General features: G+C 44.5%; 2 protein-coding genes across 3 annotated transcripts; both read right to left on the reverse strand.

Annotated features, from left to right (window-relative positions):
- Positions 1-88: 88 nt before the first annotated feature.
- lamp1a (lysosomal associated membrane protein 1a) lies at positions 89-6,248 on the reverse strand. Its single transcript, XM_040163569.2, has 9 exons — positions 4,925-6,248; positions 3,112-3,218; positions 2,809-3,028; positions 2,185-2,346; positions 1,823-2,082; positions 1,621-1,746; positions 1,452-1,518; positions 1,200-1,367; positions 89-964 (listed from the first exon to the last, which is right to left on the reverse strand). Exons 1-9 carry the CDS (start codon positions 5,262-5,264, stop codon positions 825-827), a joined length of 1,590 nt encoding a protein of 529 aa, XP_040019503.2. The 5' UTR covers positions 5,265-6,248; the 3' UTR covers positions 89-824.
- Positions 6,249-6,365: 117 nt separating this feature from the next.
- Positions 6,366-14,736, reverse strand: cul4a (cullin 4A). Of its 2 annotated transcripts, XM_078085582.1 has the most exons (21): positions 14,519-14,736; positions 14,031-14,318; positions 12,929-13,044; positions 12,520-12,624; positions 11,707-11,775; positions 11,538-11,611; positions 11,296-11,458; positions 11,109-11,198; positions 10,936-11,018; positions 10,254-10,321; positions 9,853-9,971; positions 9,571-9,763; positions 9,332-9,436; positions 9,112-9,222; positions 8,780-8,865; positions 8,551-8,658; positions 7,993-8,106; positions 7,810-7,915; positions 7,552-7,724; positions 7,302-7,454; positions 6,366-7,213 (listed from the first exon to the last, which is right to left on the reverse strand). In XM_078085582.1, the coding sequence occupies exons 2-21, from the start codon at positions 14,170-14,172 to the stop codon at positions 7,118-7,120; spliced, it is 2,274 nt and encodes a 757-aa protein (XP_077941708.1). In that variant the 5' UTR covers positions 14,173-14,318; positions 14,519-14,736; the 3' UTR covers positions 6,366-7,117. The 2 variants fall into 2 exon arrangements, with proteins under 2 accessions (XP_077941708.1, XP_077941707.1); XM_078085581.1 differs by having other exon boundaries at positions 14,031-14,736.
- Between the last annotated feature and the right edge of the window lie 61 nt (positions 14,737-14,797).

A 14,797-nucleotide genomic window follows, 5' to 3' on the forward strand; every position in this document is an offset into this window, starting at 1 on the left:
GCCAAGATGTGTTGTTATGAGAAAGGAGTTTATTTTCAACCAGAAGTTAGATCAACACAGTGAAACCCCCGCAAAAAAACCCAACCCAATTCATTAAGATTTTTATTAACTTTCAGAAAGATGCATGATAGAAAATGAGATCAAATCACTATCAATAAACATTTCTTTTAAGATTTGGAAAAAGCAAGATTAAAAAAAATAATCCATGCACCAGTTTACTGAATACATTTTAGTAATGCAGTTGCACAGCTGGAACACCGTCAAACAGCTCGCCACCTCTCACCCTCACAACAACCAGTCTGCGTTTGATTAGCTCGGTGGGTATCCACTGCGCAGGAATCGGACACACGGGCTCTCTGAGAAATTTCTATAGCTGGTGAAGTTTAAAAAAAAAAAGAAATGATGCTAGTAAACATGTGTAGGCGTAGGAATAAAACGCCACTTGACCATAAGAACTGAGCTTCGTCCTACAGTTCTTTTAACTCTCCTTGAATTGCATTTTGACAAATTTCTTTTTAAAATAAATAATTACATTCGATAAAAACGGCACTTCAAGAAAATTCAAAAAATTCCAAGAACGCAACGGAAAAAGAATGGACAGTTGGCGGTGAACTTGCTACAGAAAATCCAAACTGCCTCCATCCTCTAAAGACTCGGGCTTCATCTAAGCTAGCAGGTCTTTGGCTTATCATCATCTCACAGAGAAACTGAGGGAAAATAGTAAATATCCAGAGGTCACATGGGGTTTGCAAAAACATGCACTTGCCACAAAGCAACACCTGCTTCCACAAGCTCATCCTCGTCTCTACGACCGGTCCGTCCATTCAGATGGTCTGGTACCCAGCATGGCTCCTCTTCCTGCCTATTAGATACGCAATGAGGACGATCAGCACCAGGCCGGCAAGAGCTGCTCCAACGATAATGGGGATGAGCATCTGGTCTTGATCCACCTGACACTCCTCCGCTGTAGACAGACACTCAAGTTAACATTGCAGAATGTGGGATCTTATTCAGCCGTATCCTCCCGACTTTAACAACCATGCCTTTAAAGCTCACTTATCAGGACAGTGATGAGAGGTTCATATTTAATTAAGAAGCTGTGATACCATAGCTCTACCGACTCCTCACCACTGTCAATGTGAAGGAAGGACAAAGATGAAGAAAACTTGGGCTGGGAAAGTCAAACAAAGCATTTTCACCTGTGGCAAACTGGTTGGTGGTGACATTAAAGGGTTGGACCTGCAGTCTGAACGTGTTGACAGAGAAGTTTGACACGACAACCAGCGTCTGCTGTGCGTTGCACATGTAGGAGCGGCCCAGCGTGCTGCGCAGGTAGTCCAGGCTACTGTTACTGGCTGAGAGGGGAGCTGAGGAGACAAACGGATCAGCAATGGTTGAATAAAGCGAATCAGAGACCAGTCCAAAAGTGTCGCTTACGACAAGTGGCATACCAGTAGAATCTGACCAATTGGCAACCAGGGATATCCCGCTCAGGTGGTACTTGTTGCTCGTGGTGTTCTGTGGACGGGAGGAGACGAGTTTCAATAAACCCACAAACCCAAACAAAAACCAATTGATTATGTAGCCAAATTTACAAAAAAGACGAGAGGAGGACCTCACCAGGGTGAAGGTGAAGTTGAGCGTGGTGCTTTCGCCCTGACTCAACACCAAGGAAGCACTGCTGGCTTCACACGAACCCGATGAGCGTGTCAGATTTGGAGTCAGGTTGACCAATTCTTGGACGGTCTGTCAAAGCAGACAGTGTGGGTTTATCTAAAGATTTTGTTCTGAATGGGACCGGCCGTATTTTCCCCCCATTTACCTTATTCTGAGATAGGGATAAATAGGAGACGTTGAGCTGCAGTCCCATTTGAGCCAGGAGACAGGCGGTGCCGTTGCCGTTGGTCACAGAGTAGGTGCCGCGCTCGGGTGTTCCCGGCGGGGTCGGTACCGGGGTCGGTGCCGGGGCCACAGTTGTTGTTGTTGTTGTTGTTGTTGTCGGCGGCGGCGGCGTCGTCGTCGTCGATGTCGATGTGCTGGCAGTGGTGGTTGTATCTGCGATGTCTGCCGTACACACGTTTTCTGTGAGACGAGAGAAGCGACGGATAAATGTGTGACAAAGGCGGGAGGGGGGGGATAAAGACACGGATTAAAAAGCCCCCGGGCCCAGAACCGGAGCGGCACCTGTTGGACTCAGGTCATCTCCCAGCATGAACGCCTGCAGCCTCACGTTGGTGAAAGTGACCGCTTCGTCGCCAATTCTAAAAGTGGAGGGGCTCACGCAGCTGTAGGTGGTGTTGATCATCGCCCAGATCCCCACCGAAGGCGACGCCACAGTGATCACACCTGAGGATGAGAAGAAGAAAAAAAGACCAATACGTCCGAATGTGTTGCCGGTGAATTTTGTTTTTAGTTAGTAGTAACATTTCCTTACTTTGGGGGAACAAAGCGCCTTCTGGGAGGCAACACGCCTCCTTTTATATTGCCATGCCAGCGCTACCTGCCACAGCCATTACTCCTCTGACCCTCATTCTTTGCACCTCTCTGCACTAAGGGTTTCTTCCTTTGTGGCTTTGAGTGGATGGAAGATTATACAAGTACAATCTATTGCCCTTCTGAACCCGACTGCTAATTCAACAATATAACCCTTTATTTGTTGCCCGTCACGCAAAAGCCGGCATGTGGGTTGTGGGTGCTGACCCAACATATCTGTTCCATTTCGTAATGCGGGATTTTCTGAGAAAGTTATTGTCTCTACGAGCATCACATCCATTGGAGCCCTCTGGCTGCTGCGGCGTTCGTTCTCACCCGTTTCGCTGGCGTCCCGGAAGATGGAGGTGTCGCTGAGGTTGTACTGCAGCGTCAGGTTAGCAACGCTGTACAGGCTTCCATTGGTGGTAAACCGCAGGCCCAGCGTGTGGCCCGATCCGAACAGCGCCACCATCCACGAGGAGCCGTCGGCCTCTCTGCACGAGCTGCTGCGCTCGTCCACCGTGGCGGAGTCGGGCAGAGAGACATGCACTGTTCTCTGGAGAGAGACGAGCGGTGAGACTGGTATTCACGGAGAGGCGATCCATACAGCTGCTGAGGGGTCGCCGTCGGTTTACATACCGTGCTGATTGAGGTGTTGTATGTGATAGAGAACGTTGCCGAGAGCTCCGCCTTAATGCAGGGGGAGTTTCCCTCTTTCACCTCAAGAGAAGCCGCCTGAATGCAACCTGTAGAGGAGGACACAACGAGCAGGGAGGCGCTGCAGTGAAATCATATGGGAAAGCATTTCCATTAATGAGAAATATCTTGATAGACTTACTCGAACGAAAATCTACTGCAAAATAAAAAATTAATCCAGGTCTCTCTTTTATTTTCCAATATTTGAAAAACAAGTGAGGTAATGACACTGGTCATTACATGTGTGTGTTACAGGTGTTACATGTGTCATATCTCATAATACTATAAAACATGCCACAAATATGAAGAATGGACATTGACCCTTAGTGTGACCTGATGCCCAGTTAAACTAGCTTAATTGTAATGATATTAGAATGCACACTTGCTTACATCCTCTATGTCTTATGGTATATTTTTGACTTCCCGGATGGTAAAGTATGCAGAAGACAACAGCAGCAACAACAACAAATACAGAATTAAGTTGTTCACAGAAGCAACCACTAGAGGTCAGCAAACAGTAGCAAACACAGTGGGCTATGAATTTTTGAGCTTCATAGAACTATTTGTAAAAAGTGTCTCCTGTAAAGGCAATCAGTAGGAGTCATACTGGATGGATCCCACCTGTCAATCGATCCCAAGAGTCAATCAACAGGCCACGACCACTAGCAGGTTTCTAAGCTACTCTAAATATTTGAATAAAAAAAGATTTGTGAGATCAAAAGACATTTCATTTTCAAAATGATAGCCGGTTTCATAGCTGACCGAGTGTAGTAGAATGTGTTGGATAGAGTAGCGTGCTTCTGTGTCACTCGGTCAATCCCACAGTCGCTTCTCTGCAGACTTGCTGAAACTTGACCCCGGTGTCACCTTTCTGTTCCCCCTGTAAACACTCAGCAGAGGGTTTACACAACACGGCAATCTGAACCCGGAGGTAAAAGCGCCCGTGTGTGCAAAGTCTTGAGCTACAGATAGCGGCGTTAGACGCTCAGCTTGGAGAAGATAGCAAAACAGAAAGGTATTCCGACTCTTGACACGTGTAAGAAATGCTGGTGCAGGCAATTGACCTTTAACCTCTTTAAGTCACCGGGGTCTGTGGAAAGTCAAACCTATGCACCAAGTTATCTATCGTAATCCAATGTTTTAAATTAAGAGTATTGGAACGTTTTTTTTTTTAATATATTTTTTAAAATTGCCCTGTATTGTTTTCTGTCCGATGTGTGTGTGTCTGTGTGTTTGTTTACTGCCCGATAAGTGAACTATAGGCCTTTGTGGTCACGTGAAGCTCTCATACATACAACAAAGAGGCCAAAGCGCCGCAGCGCGAGCAAACGGGAACAAAGTCAACTGACTCCGGTCCGCTTTGACCCAACTAACCGAGGACAGATGACCTCCGTTTTGCGGTTGTGAAACCGCCAGTACCCGTCCGCCCTTTGGTCCAACTTGGGAGCGAGACGTCGCCACTGGTTATCGGCCTACACCAGGCAGCCCCGCGCGGGTTCTGCCGGTGGCATTCGCGTCCTGCCGTACAGTCACGTGACACACTGGACTACGTTACGTTATAGCCGTGACGACACAGACCGCTATAACTGGCTAACGAGTATGTGCAGTCTTTTATATATACATATATATATATATATATACAACCTGCCAACTATTTTCTTGAGTCTTGACGGCTTTTTTTCGCGAACAATTGAACGGACCAACGTTCGGGGCGCGTGGCGAGGAAGCTTTAAGTAACTTCCGCAAAAATACTCACCAGAATCTGCAAACAAGGCGATGACGAGCGCCACAAAAGCGTGAGAGAGTTTCATCCTTTTCGGGGAAATGTTTCCTCTTTTTTTCCGCTTCGGCCCCCGTAGTAGAGGGATTAAAGCCCGAGGAGGTGGTCTCGCGTCGGGCGGCACTTGCCAATACGGATCGTTAGCTAAAAGTGTTGTGGCGTCACCGCTGTTCTTCTTCCTGTTGATGTTCACGTTGCAGGCTGGAGTCGTTTGGTGGATACTCCTAAAGCACGTCCCGCTAAGAGAAACGGCGGATAGATGCGGTAGGATGTCGGTCACAGCTACGAGCGACTGACTAAACTGACGACTGGTCATGTGACCTGGCGGAGTTTAGCAACGCAATCACGTGACGTCACGTGAGGCCACTCGCTCCTTTTTTTTTTTTTACTTGAGCGCGGTTCGAAGCAGATCGAATAAACGAATAGTTTAATGGTCCATCAACTAAATGTAAATGTGAACACAGATTCTGTCCCGCGCAACTAAAGAGAAAAATAAGATGACTTGGAAGGAATATTTCAATTCTCCTTGAACCAAAACACCAAACTGAACTATTAGTCGGTGGAGAAGTTGATTTGCTGACTGGGAAATACAGGAATGCGCACTTGAACACAACACTATTTAAATACATCGCATGCAAAATATCCGCTTCGCCCTACATCTTCCTATATACGACTGTCACACGCACGTGTTCATACACGCACGCGCTCCCCCTGAACTGCGCAGGCTGCGAAGTGCGCTGTGGGCAGTCAGCTGACACCATCATCAATTCACGAGGGTGTGCTGAACCCAAGGAGGAACGCAAAGGCTTCTATAATGCTGCAGGCAGACTTATCGGGGCCCTGCTACATTCTCCCTCCACCACGCTCCTTCAAACACACACGGGTCGTTTTTCTGTCTTAGAATCAAGAGAAAATGCCAAACCACTATTACTTCTTCATGCGTTTGTTCAAGTTATACTTCCTTATCACACAAAAGCTATCTCGAGATATTTAAACCCTGTGTTCCTAATTTCTATCAAAAGTGAAAATAGCACGAGTGCTTCAAAATCCCGTGTATGAAGAGTTGGGACACTTATTGTATTATTTCGGGCTGCGATACAGACTGAAGGACAACGTCGTGTTATGTGTAGTAGACTTTCACACTAAGATATTGGTCACTTTTTGATATTTGAATTGCACGCCACATACATTAGCGGGATATTATGCAAACATCCCTTGTTACTCATCATCCCAAACGGCCCTTATTCTACTAGAACTCACTTTAACATTGAAATCAGATTAGACTGCAGGAGTTGTACACTGTCCATGATGAACTACGTAGCAGGCTCAAGCTGACAGAGGAAAAAGAGCAGACTTTATACACTAAAAAATAATTTTAAAAAAATCTACCACTAGCTGTTTATCTACCAATCATTCATTGAATCATTAAATATCCATTTATTCAGGTTCACTTTTCTCACTCTTACATAGAATACAATCTGATCTACAAAAAACCGTCAGCACATGACATTGGACATTTTGGTCAAAACATATAAGATACCCAAAGAAATACCCAAGTGCCGGCCAGTCAATTAGCTTCTGTGTTACAAGCAATGAACCCCCCTCCCACTGCGACCCAGACACATCTGGCCCACTTCATCCTCTTCAAATATCTTCTTCAGCAGCGGTTTCTCTGCCCAATCAAACAACCAACCAATGAGGGTCACACTCAGCAGTTTATGCAACCATTCACAAAGAGAACGCCTTGAACAAAAAGAAAAAAACCCTAAAGAAATTCTTAAAACAAACCAACTACGGTAGAAAATAAGTGATTTTTAGAACAACGTTGTGGAGAAAAATAAAATCCAAATTCCAGGGAGGAAAAAAAACTAAACAATAACAGAGGAAAGTGCTAGTTATTTTTCATTTGAGTTTTGCATTAGCAATTTTGTAAGTCCATCAACAACCCGCGGCACCCTATAAAGACAACGCAGAGCGGGGACAGTACAGCAAAGTCTCTCTCGTCTCTCTGGAGCTCTGTGGCATCTGGACGCTGCGTCCAGGAGTGTGGATGGAGGGAAAAGACGGACACCAGAGGAGAGTCTGGTGTCTGAAGGGCTGTAATGCTGTTTTAGGGGGCCAGCTGTACGCTTGCTTTGAGGAAAGCGTGGCGGTTACAGTGGTATCCCTTCAGGCAACATAGTGGTACTGGTTAGGAGTCTCCTTGTCACGTTCCATGTAGTCTCTGTCTATGAGCGACTCGATCCGCTTCTTCAGGTCACCCGGCTGCAGAGAGGGAAGCAAGTCGGATAGATGATGATGAGCTCTGAGCGTGTGTTGGAAGAAAAACTAAATAGTGAGAATAGGACATCACCTTTACAGGGAACTTTAGCTGGTTGTAGAGCTCCGATACCAGAAGGTTGTGACTGAGGGTCTTCCTCATCTTCATGATCCGCACCACAGCGGCATCGATCTGATACTGCCGGTCTTGAAACACACGCTCTGTGGTGCTTACCTGCTCCTCGACCTGCAAGGAAAATGTGTTTAAAAATGGTTAACCAATCAAACTTTTGCCAAAGACACAAAGTGGGTCAGAAGAGAAAGAAATGTGGCAGTATTCTTACAGTTTCCTTCATCTGGATCTGGTTGATCTTTATACGGAACAGTTTGTGTTTAAAATCATTGTTGAAATTGAAACGGTCTCCGTCTTCCACGTCTTTCCCTCGAGGGTTCTTGTTGAGGACGCGTGCTTTTCCGCAGGCCAGCGACTGCAGCGTGCGCCTGAGCTCTTCCTCCTCTGAGAGAAAGAGAGAGAGATTGTGATACAGGATGTACCGCTTTGACAAAAGAAGTTGTGCTACATATTCAAAGACGTGTCTAACCGATGCCAGTGGCAGCGCGAATGTCATCCATGCTGAATTCTTCTCCCTCATTGAACATCAGCAGCACCAGCGTCTGGAACAGCGAGACCTGCAGCTCCTTCTTGCCCTGCAGGATAAAGTAGTCTACAATGACTCCTCATCCTCAATGACTCGCTCTGTCGTCAGGACGCAGCGTGCGCTCACCTCTTTGAACTCCGCCTTTAGCACAGCATGACCCAGGGTGGGTTGCCACTGCAGCTTCCTCCCACTGTGCTTCCCCAAGTAGAACAGCTTGAACACTTCCTGGAGTTTTACCATCTACCAAAACATAAGAGGTTGAATTGTGTATCCGTGCTGCCTTACGAACCGTCCTGACCCCCTCAGGTCGTCTGCGATGGGTCTCCTTTCTCTTCAGAGTCATTTTCCGCTTGTTTAATGTCACAATCAATGTTTTGATGCTTTTAATGGTTCTATATGAAGCACTTTGAACTGCCTTGCTGTTGAAATGAACTTGCTTAGCCTGATCGCAGTCTGTTAAGGATGTGTTCAGGTCACCGGCATGAGAAGAGTTTATCGAGAGGACGACACCATCAGCACTTTCAATCTAAACTTTCATTCTCGATAATATTTTTCTCAATAAATCCACCATGTTGCCGCCAACGTACCACAAACCAGCAGACTTAAATAAATGAATCAACACATGATTTTTGTTTGAACAAATAGAATTATGCTTTAAAAAGTCTAAAGCATAATAATACTTACCTCTGGGGGCAAGTGGACCTCCATGGGTATGTAGGAAGGCCAGTAGCCCATGGTGAGGATGTTGACAGTAAGTTCTATGTTGCTTGGCCCGCTCTGGTTCTGGATATACTGAGTAGAGATATATATTAGATATACTGAAGGAAAAGCCCATTAAATGACAGCACAGTACATTGCATATAAACACTATAAACATGGTATTCATATTTTAACACACAGAGACTGAAAGTACCTGTTTGAACTGGATCATGATATCTTTGGACAGTTCCATGTCCTTAAACATCCCCTCTAGTTTACTTGTAAATGCTGCTCCGCATTCTGGAGGAAGTCAAACACACAAAATATTACACACTCGCCTGACATGAGCGACCGCGAGAGACTATCTCAGATTGTTTTCAACTTTTACTTCTTCAGTGCTCATCTGTTGATCTAAAATACTGCGTAGATGCTTTGGTAAAGGTGCTAGTGAACATAAATGCAGCCGTTCATCACATATCTATGAGAGGATTGTGATTAATGCAATGAATGGATTTAGTAATTCAACACAGAAGACTTTGGACCCACCATGTTTGAGCTTGGAGAGCATCGACTTTTCAGCGTCAACAGACGCGCTCTTACCGACCAGCAGACGCTTGGCCAAGTCCTTCTTATAAAAAGCTTCAAACACATCTTTCCCTGCAGGCAGACAACAATGGGCAACAGGTCTCAGCAGAGTGCAACTGGCGACACAGTGGTTAGCAACACTTTTTGACACACGCCACAGACTATAATCAGCGTCACTGACCGTGTATGAAGCGGAAGATTATCATTATCTTATCCAGGATTCTCTCCAACTCCTCCTCCGTGGCCTCTTTGTTCCCCGCTCTTAACTTCGAATCCACATATTTAGCTGGATAGAGGGCAGAGAGGGGGGAGGGTAACCAAGGGAGCGGTTATCACATGCGGAAGGGAACTAAAGCCACATTACAAATGCTCGCGTCCGAGCTCGACCGCCACGGCGTGCCGTATGTTTGCCTGACTCACCGATGAGTTCAGCCGGTTTGTTGGGCCTCTTGTTGATAAAGGTCTCAAAGGCCTCTTTCATGGCGTTGATGAAGCCTTCGCTCCGCGTGAAGCACATCTGTGCCACGTTGTCCATCTTGTCCTTGAAGTCCAGCAGGTCCTGCACCATGTCCTTGTCTTTCTCCGGGGTGCATACGATCTCCCCACCGAAGGACTGCGCCCAGAGAAAGGTTGGCCGATGTCAGACACTTTTGTCTTAGCGCTTAGCGCTGCGTGTGTATGGTGATTGAGCATTATTTATACCTTTATGTAATCTCTCCAGAACTGAAGCAAAGTGGGGAGTCCTCCCTTCACCTTGCTGAAGAGCTGGTAGAGGAGGCCGAGCTCAGTCACTCGATTCTCATCCAGCAGGGTCCTCAGACCTGGTACCAAAATATCACACTGTTATTGCATGTGCAAAATTGAAGACAGGCGGGAGTCAGAGCAGCAAACAACACAGGGCATGAGGTTATTAACAAAACGGCGACTTGCAAAGTAATGGAAACCAAATCAAGGACGCCACGAACTACAGCCTCAAAAACTACTGCAGTGCGATCTGCTGGCACAGTTCGAAAAATTGATTTTTACAAATGTAGTAAATGTCGGCGCAAACAAACACAAATACTAACATTGAGTACCAATTAAAGTCGTTCATGTGGACGTACCTTTTTGTAGCATTGCAGTAATGTGTTCTCCTAAAAGCTGTTTCTCCACACAGTTAATAAGGGGTTTCCTGCAAAATAATGACAAGAAATTAGGAAATGTTGGTTACATCCATATTGGTCCTTTACTCCTGGATGCAGCTAGTTGGGAACATTGTCTGCCAGAAACAGACATAAAACGTTGTGTTGTTTTTGAGCATCCTTATCATTACCTGGCTTATTGATCACTTGGTAAACTGGAGCCATGTTCCATGTTTGTACACAGTAGGCTAACCTTTTACAGCAGTGAGAGTAGGTAATCACTATTTTATTGAACGTTTGTTTTTGGTTGTTCAATGAAAGAATCGGCATCGACTCAGAAATGGATGAAGTCAAAAATGTCATTTTTAAAATACGAATTAGAAATGTTTGCATTCATGTCTAATTATGACAAAACCAACTGTTTTGTGACAAGGTGGATACAGTTAAATGACCACAAACTAGAGTTACAACCAGAGCCCTGGGGTCATTTGATACTCTGATGGCATGGCCCTACATTAATAGTACCATGTAGTAGATTGTACAAAGTTTTATACATATAGCTTCCGCTAGGTTTACAGCTTTCAGGGGAAATGAATGCTCATTTTCTTCTTTTTGTCTCAGTTGTACATTATATTAACATAAACAAATGTAAGAAACTAATTACTGAGTGCTCTGGTCGAGGTAGCTCATGATGCGATCATTCTCCTCCTCTAGCCGATGAGCCACGTGGTGCAGGTACTCAGGCACCTGGACACATACAAACACACATCAATACAGATACAGATGAGAAGGACATCGATCTTTACTGATGATAGAAGCATTAATAGTCTCACTCACGTCTCTCTCTTGCGTCAGTCGCTGCCCCTCTGCTGCATACAGGCGATTGGTCTCAATCAAAAATCTCTCCTCGAAGGACTCTTTGTACACCTTAACACAAGTTAGAGGGACGCCAACAGCTCAGACACATCCTCGGCCGATTTCCTACTGGTCAGCGTAGCACGTTAATAAACAAGTGATCAGGTACCTGCAGGTCTGACAGCATCCCCAGAAGGCTTCTGATCAGACTCCGGTCTACTGTCTCTCCATTTCGCTCGAGTTCAATCTGCTCCAAAATGCCGTCCACTGTGCGCTTCTGAACCGCAGTGTCACTCACAATGTGGGTACGAAACAATTCCAATCCAGTGTCCCTGCAGCGCAATCATAACATCAGCGTCCTAGTGCAAGTACACCCGAACAAACACAATAAGGTATAAACTGTAACTCTACCAGATGGAAGGGAGGAGGGAGTTCTGAAGCACATAGGTACGATCCAGGAAGAGAAAGATACTTCGGATCATTATCTATAAGAAGAGAAGGACAAAAAAAAAACAGGTTCAAAGGAAATCCTTGTACGAGTGAACATTTCATGTGCATACATGTCAAACGTCACACTTACAGTTTGCCTGCAGTGATCCTGCCAGCAGCGGTTCATTCGCTTGAGGAAGGAAAGGTTGTCCAAAGACTCTGTGAGCTCAGTGTTAAGGGAAAAACATTTATGTCACTGAACCAAAAACGTGAATGACCGTACATGACAGTATCGTTGACTAGGCAGCAGGAATAAAATAAAACCAATTTTCTTAAATGTACTGAGCCTGACAAGGGTCATTTTAGAAGAAATAAATCTATGTGCAAGTACATAAAGTATAAAAACATCTATTAAGCAACTGGGGGAAATTAAAATAGTTATATAATGGAATCGTATGTCATTTGAGGCAATTATTCAGCATCTTGTTGTACTGGACAACACTTTAAGCAGCTGTGCATCATCAGTCAGTGACAGACAAAGTCTGTTCAAGCTGATTCACCTATATAATATAATAATATGAAGGACAAATGCCTAAATTGTTGCATTTTGCCCTTAGATGACAAAACACTGCAAAAAACCCCGAGACAAGAAAAATTAAGTTTAAAGCCAACACGGTAACTCCAAAGAAAACCACATTTGGAATCAAGGTCAACACAACAGCTTTGTGATCAGTGCATTCACGCGGCAATGTTTAAACTGGAACACCTGTCTTCTCTCGCTATCATTCACGGGCTCCTCGATGCAAGTAAAGACAAGATTCAGTTCAAGGTAATACAACTACCGTCATGGACGTCTCTCTTTCACAATGTACCATGATTCAAAATGTAACACCACCTCATTAATCATCCTATACACAGCTGATGTTCCCGATAACGTGGTGATGGCGTTGCAAAACAAAGGATATTCTCTGAACTGTTTGATCTGGGCCTGCACATGATCTTCACAGACCTGCCGTAGCTGCTTGTACAGCGTGGGGGAGACTTTATACGAACAGAGGTTTTCTACCGCCTTCAAGGGAAAGAGAGAGAGAGACACGGAGAGGAGACAAGAGACACACAGCAGACACGTGGTTTACTAGGATCAGACAGCGGTTTGTTTAACACATTATAACCACATTCATTGTGACAGATATAGTCACTAGTTTCCATTCATTTTAGTAAAATTTGTAAATCCACTTTTTTTATGAGGAAATGTAGTTTCTAAATCTTGATGCACATCCACGTATACTAGTAACACAAGTTACTTGTTAAGGAGAGATGCTGTTCACAATGTGATGGATTCCATCCAAATTGTACAGGAGTAATCGGCTAACCTGATAGAGCTCTTCCAGATTGTACTTGATGGAGGTGCTGTTCTGGATGGCGCTGACTGCATCCCGGAGCTTCAGCCACGTGTCCTCGGTATAGTTCTCGGCTAGTTTTGGCCTGTCTGTTACAAAAAAAAAAAGCAACAATGTTTATTCATACACACCGGGAAACGCTAAACATGCTAACTCATTAATACAAATCAAACAATATCAGCAATTGGATAGAACATAGCTTGAGATTTGGAAACCATCAGTTCTTATAGTTTATGCTGCAGTGCCATTTTTTCTCACCAACATCTGCAATGGGTAGTATTTAATATATCAGTTACAAATACAAAGATACATAATTACATGGTCGTATTGGAATAACCAAACACTGGACGAGAGAGAGCCTCACATAGAAACACTTTGGACCCAAGGTAAGAATTTAAATGCTCATTTTTATGGAACTTTATCCAACTATGATTTCTTTACCTAGTTCATAAAATGGACATGGATGAATCTGAAAAGGTTTGGACACAGGTAAAAAGCATAGCGTTTAACATTTTTCAATAAAAGAAGATAGTCCTTTTTTGGAATATGATTACTAGTTAGTAATACATATCACCACAAGCCATTGGGCCACTTTAGGAAGATGTTATTTCATCTTAATTTAGGATTCTAGATTTGCCAGAAATCAAAACTCAATTACCTAAAAAAACATTTATGTCCCTAAAATGATGTTACCAAACGATGTTCCGAGTACATACACAGTGGTATCTGTATTAACACCACAAGAACCAAATATGTTCGATTGATACAACCAAAAGCTGTGAACGGCTTTTAAATCATCACGCCATCATTAAATCAATGCATCGTTGAGTAAAAACAGCAAACTCACCGTGACGCAACACTGCGATTACAAACAAAAGCCCCGTGCGGGGCTGACATGTGCTAATGACCAGTTAGCGTGGGGGGGTCAACACATTCTTCACTGCCCCGCAGGAGATCAACTTTTATAACAGCGTGATCTCCCAGTTAACTCATCCGGTCTTATTCATGAAAAAAATCAACGCGACTGATTTTGTTAATTAACGAGGAAGAAAACGAACGAAGACAGCCACGTTACCTTTGAAATTTTTGATCACTAATTTCTTTGAGGCGCCACTTTTGCTCGAGGCCACGGCGGAGGTCCTGGCCATCCCGTTGGTGTTGTGCTCCGTTATAGCGGAGAAGCTGGCTCTCTTGTCCTGTCGGGTGTCTTCTGCCATTATCAGATTAGCGCGTGGGCTTAACGCGGTATGGTGCAAGTTACTGTAACGTTAGATTTGTTTCCCCTCGCCTGTTTATTTACTGTCAGCGACACGGACTCTTCGTTGGAGCGGTTCGTCTCTGGCAGACAGCACGGGCAGTCTCGCTGTATGTGATACACAGGTAGAAATAAACGCTGGCTAACGTTGGGTTGATCAATGAGAAAACATAACTAGCGTAAAGTCAGTAAGCAGCTAGCTAACAGTGTGTTATCTGAAACTGCAGCACACTTTAGCTACCAGCTCTCGTCTTCACCACAACACTTTAGCTTTTTGAGGCTAGTCCATGCCAGCCTCGACTACTTACAGATTTCAACCAGTTCAATTATTGCATTTGGCAGAAGCATACGCGCCCGTAAAAGCGACATAGTTAACGTTGGTATAACAGACCCATATCAAATGTGTCTTTCTTTACCCACTAAACGTTAGCTAGCTAGCACAACAAAATGGCTTTTCTTGGACAGTTCAGCTGAACAGGTGCATCCTGGGTGAAAAGCGGCCGAGGTGCGTTCAGGACAATTTGAACTTTCAGCGTCAGTAACTTTTTTTTTTAAGTTCTCAAAACGTTAAATCAAACCACTGAATT

This window comes from Gasterosteus aculeatus, chromosome 12 (assembly GCF_964276395.1).
Source record: "Gasterosteus aculeatus chromosome 12, fGasAcu3.hap1.1, whole genome shotgun sequence".
NCBI lineage: Eukaryota > Metazoa > Chordata > Actinopteri > Perciformes > Gasterosteidae > Gasterosteus > Gasterosteus aculeatus.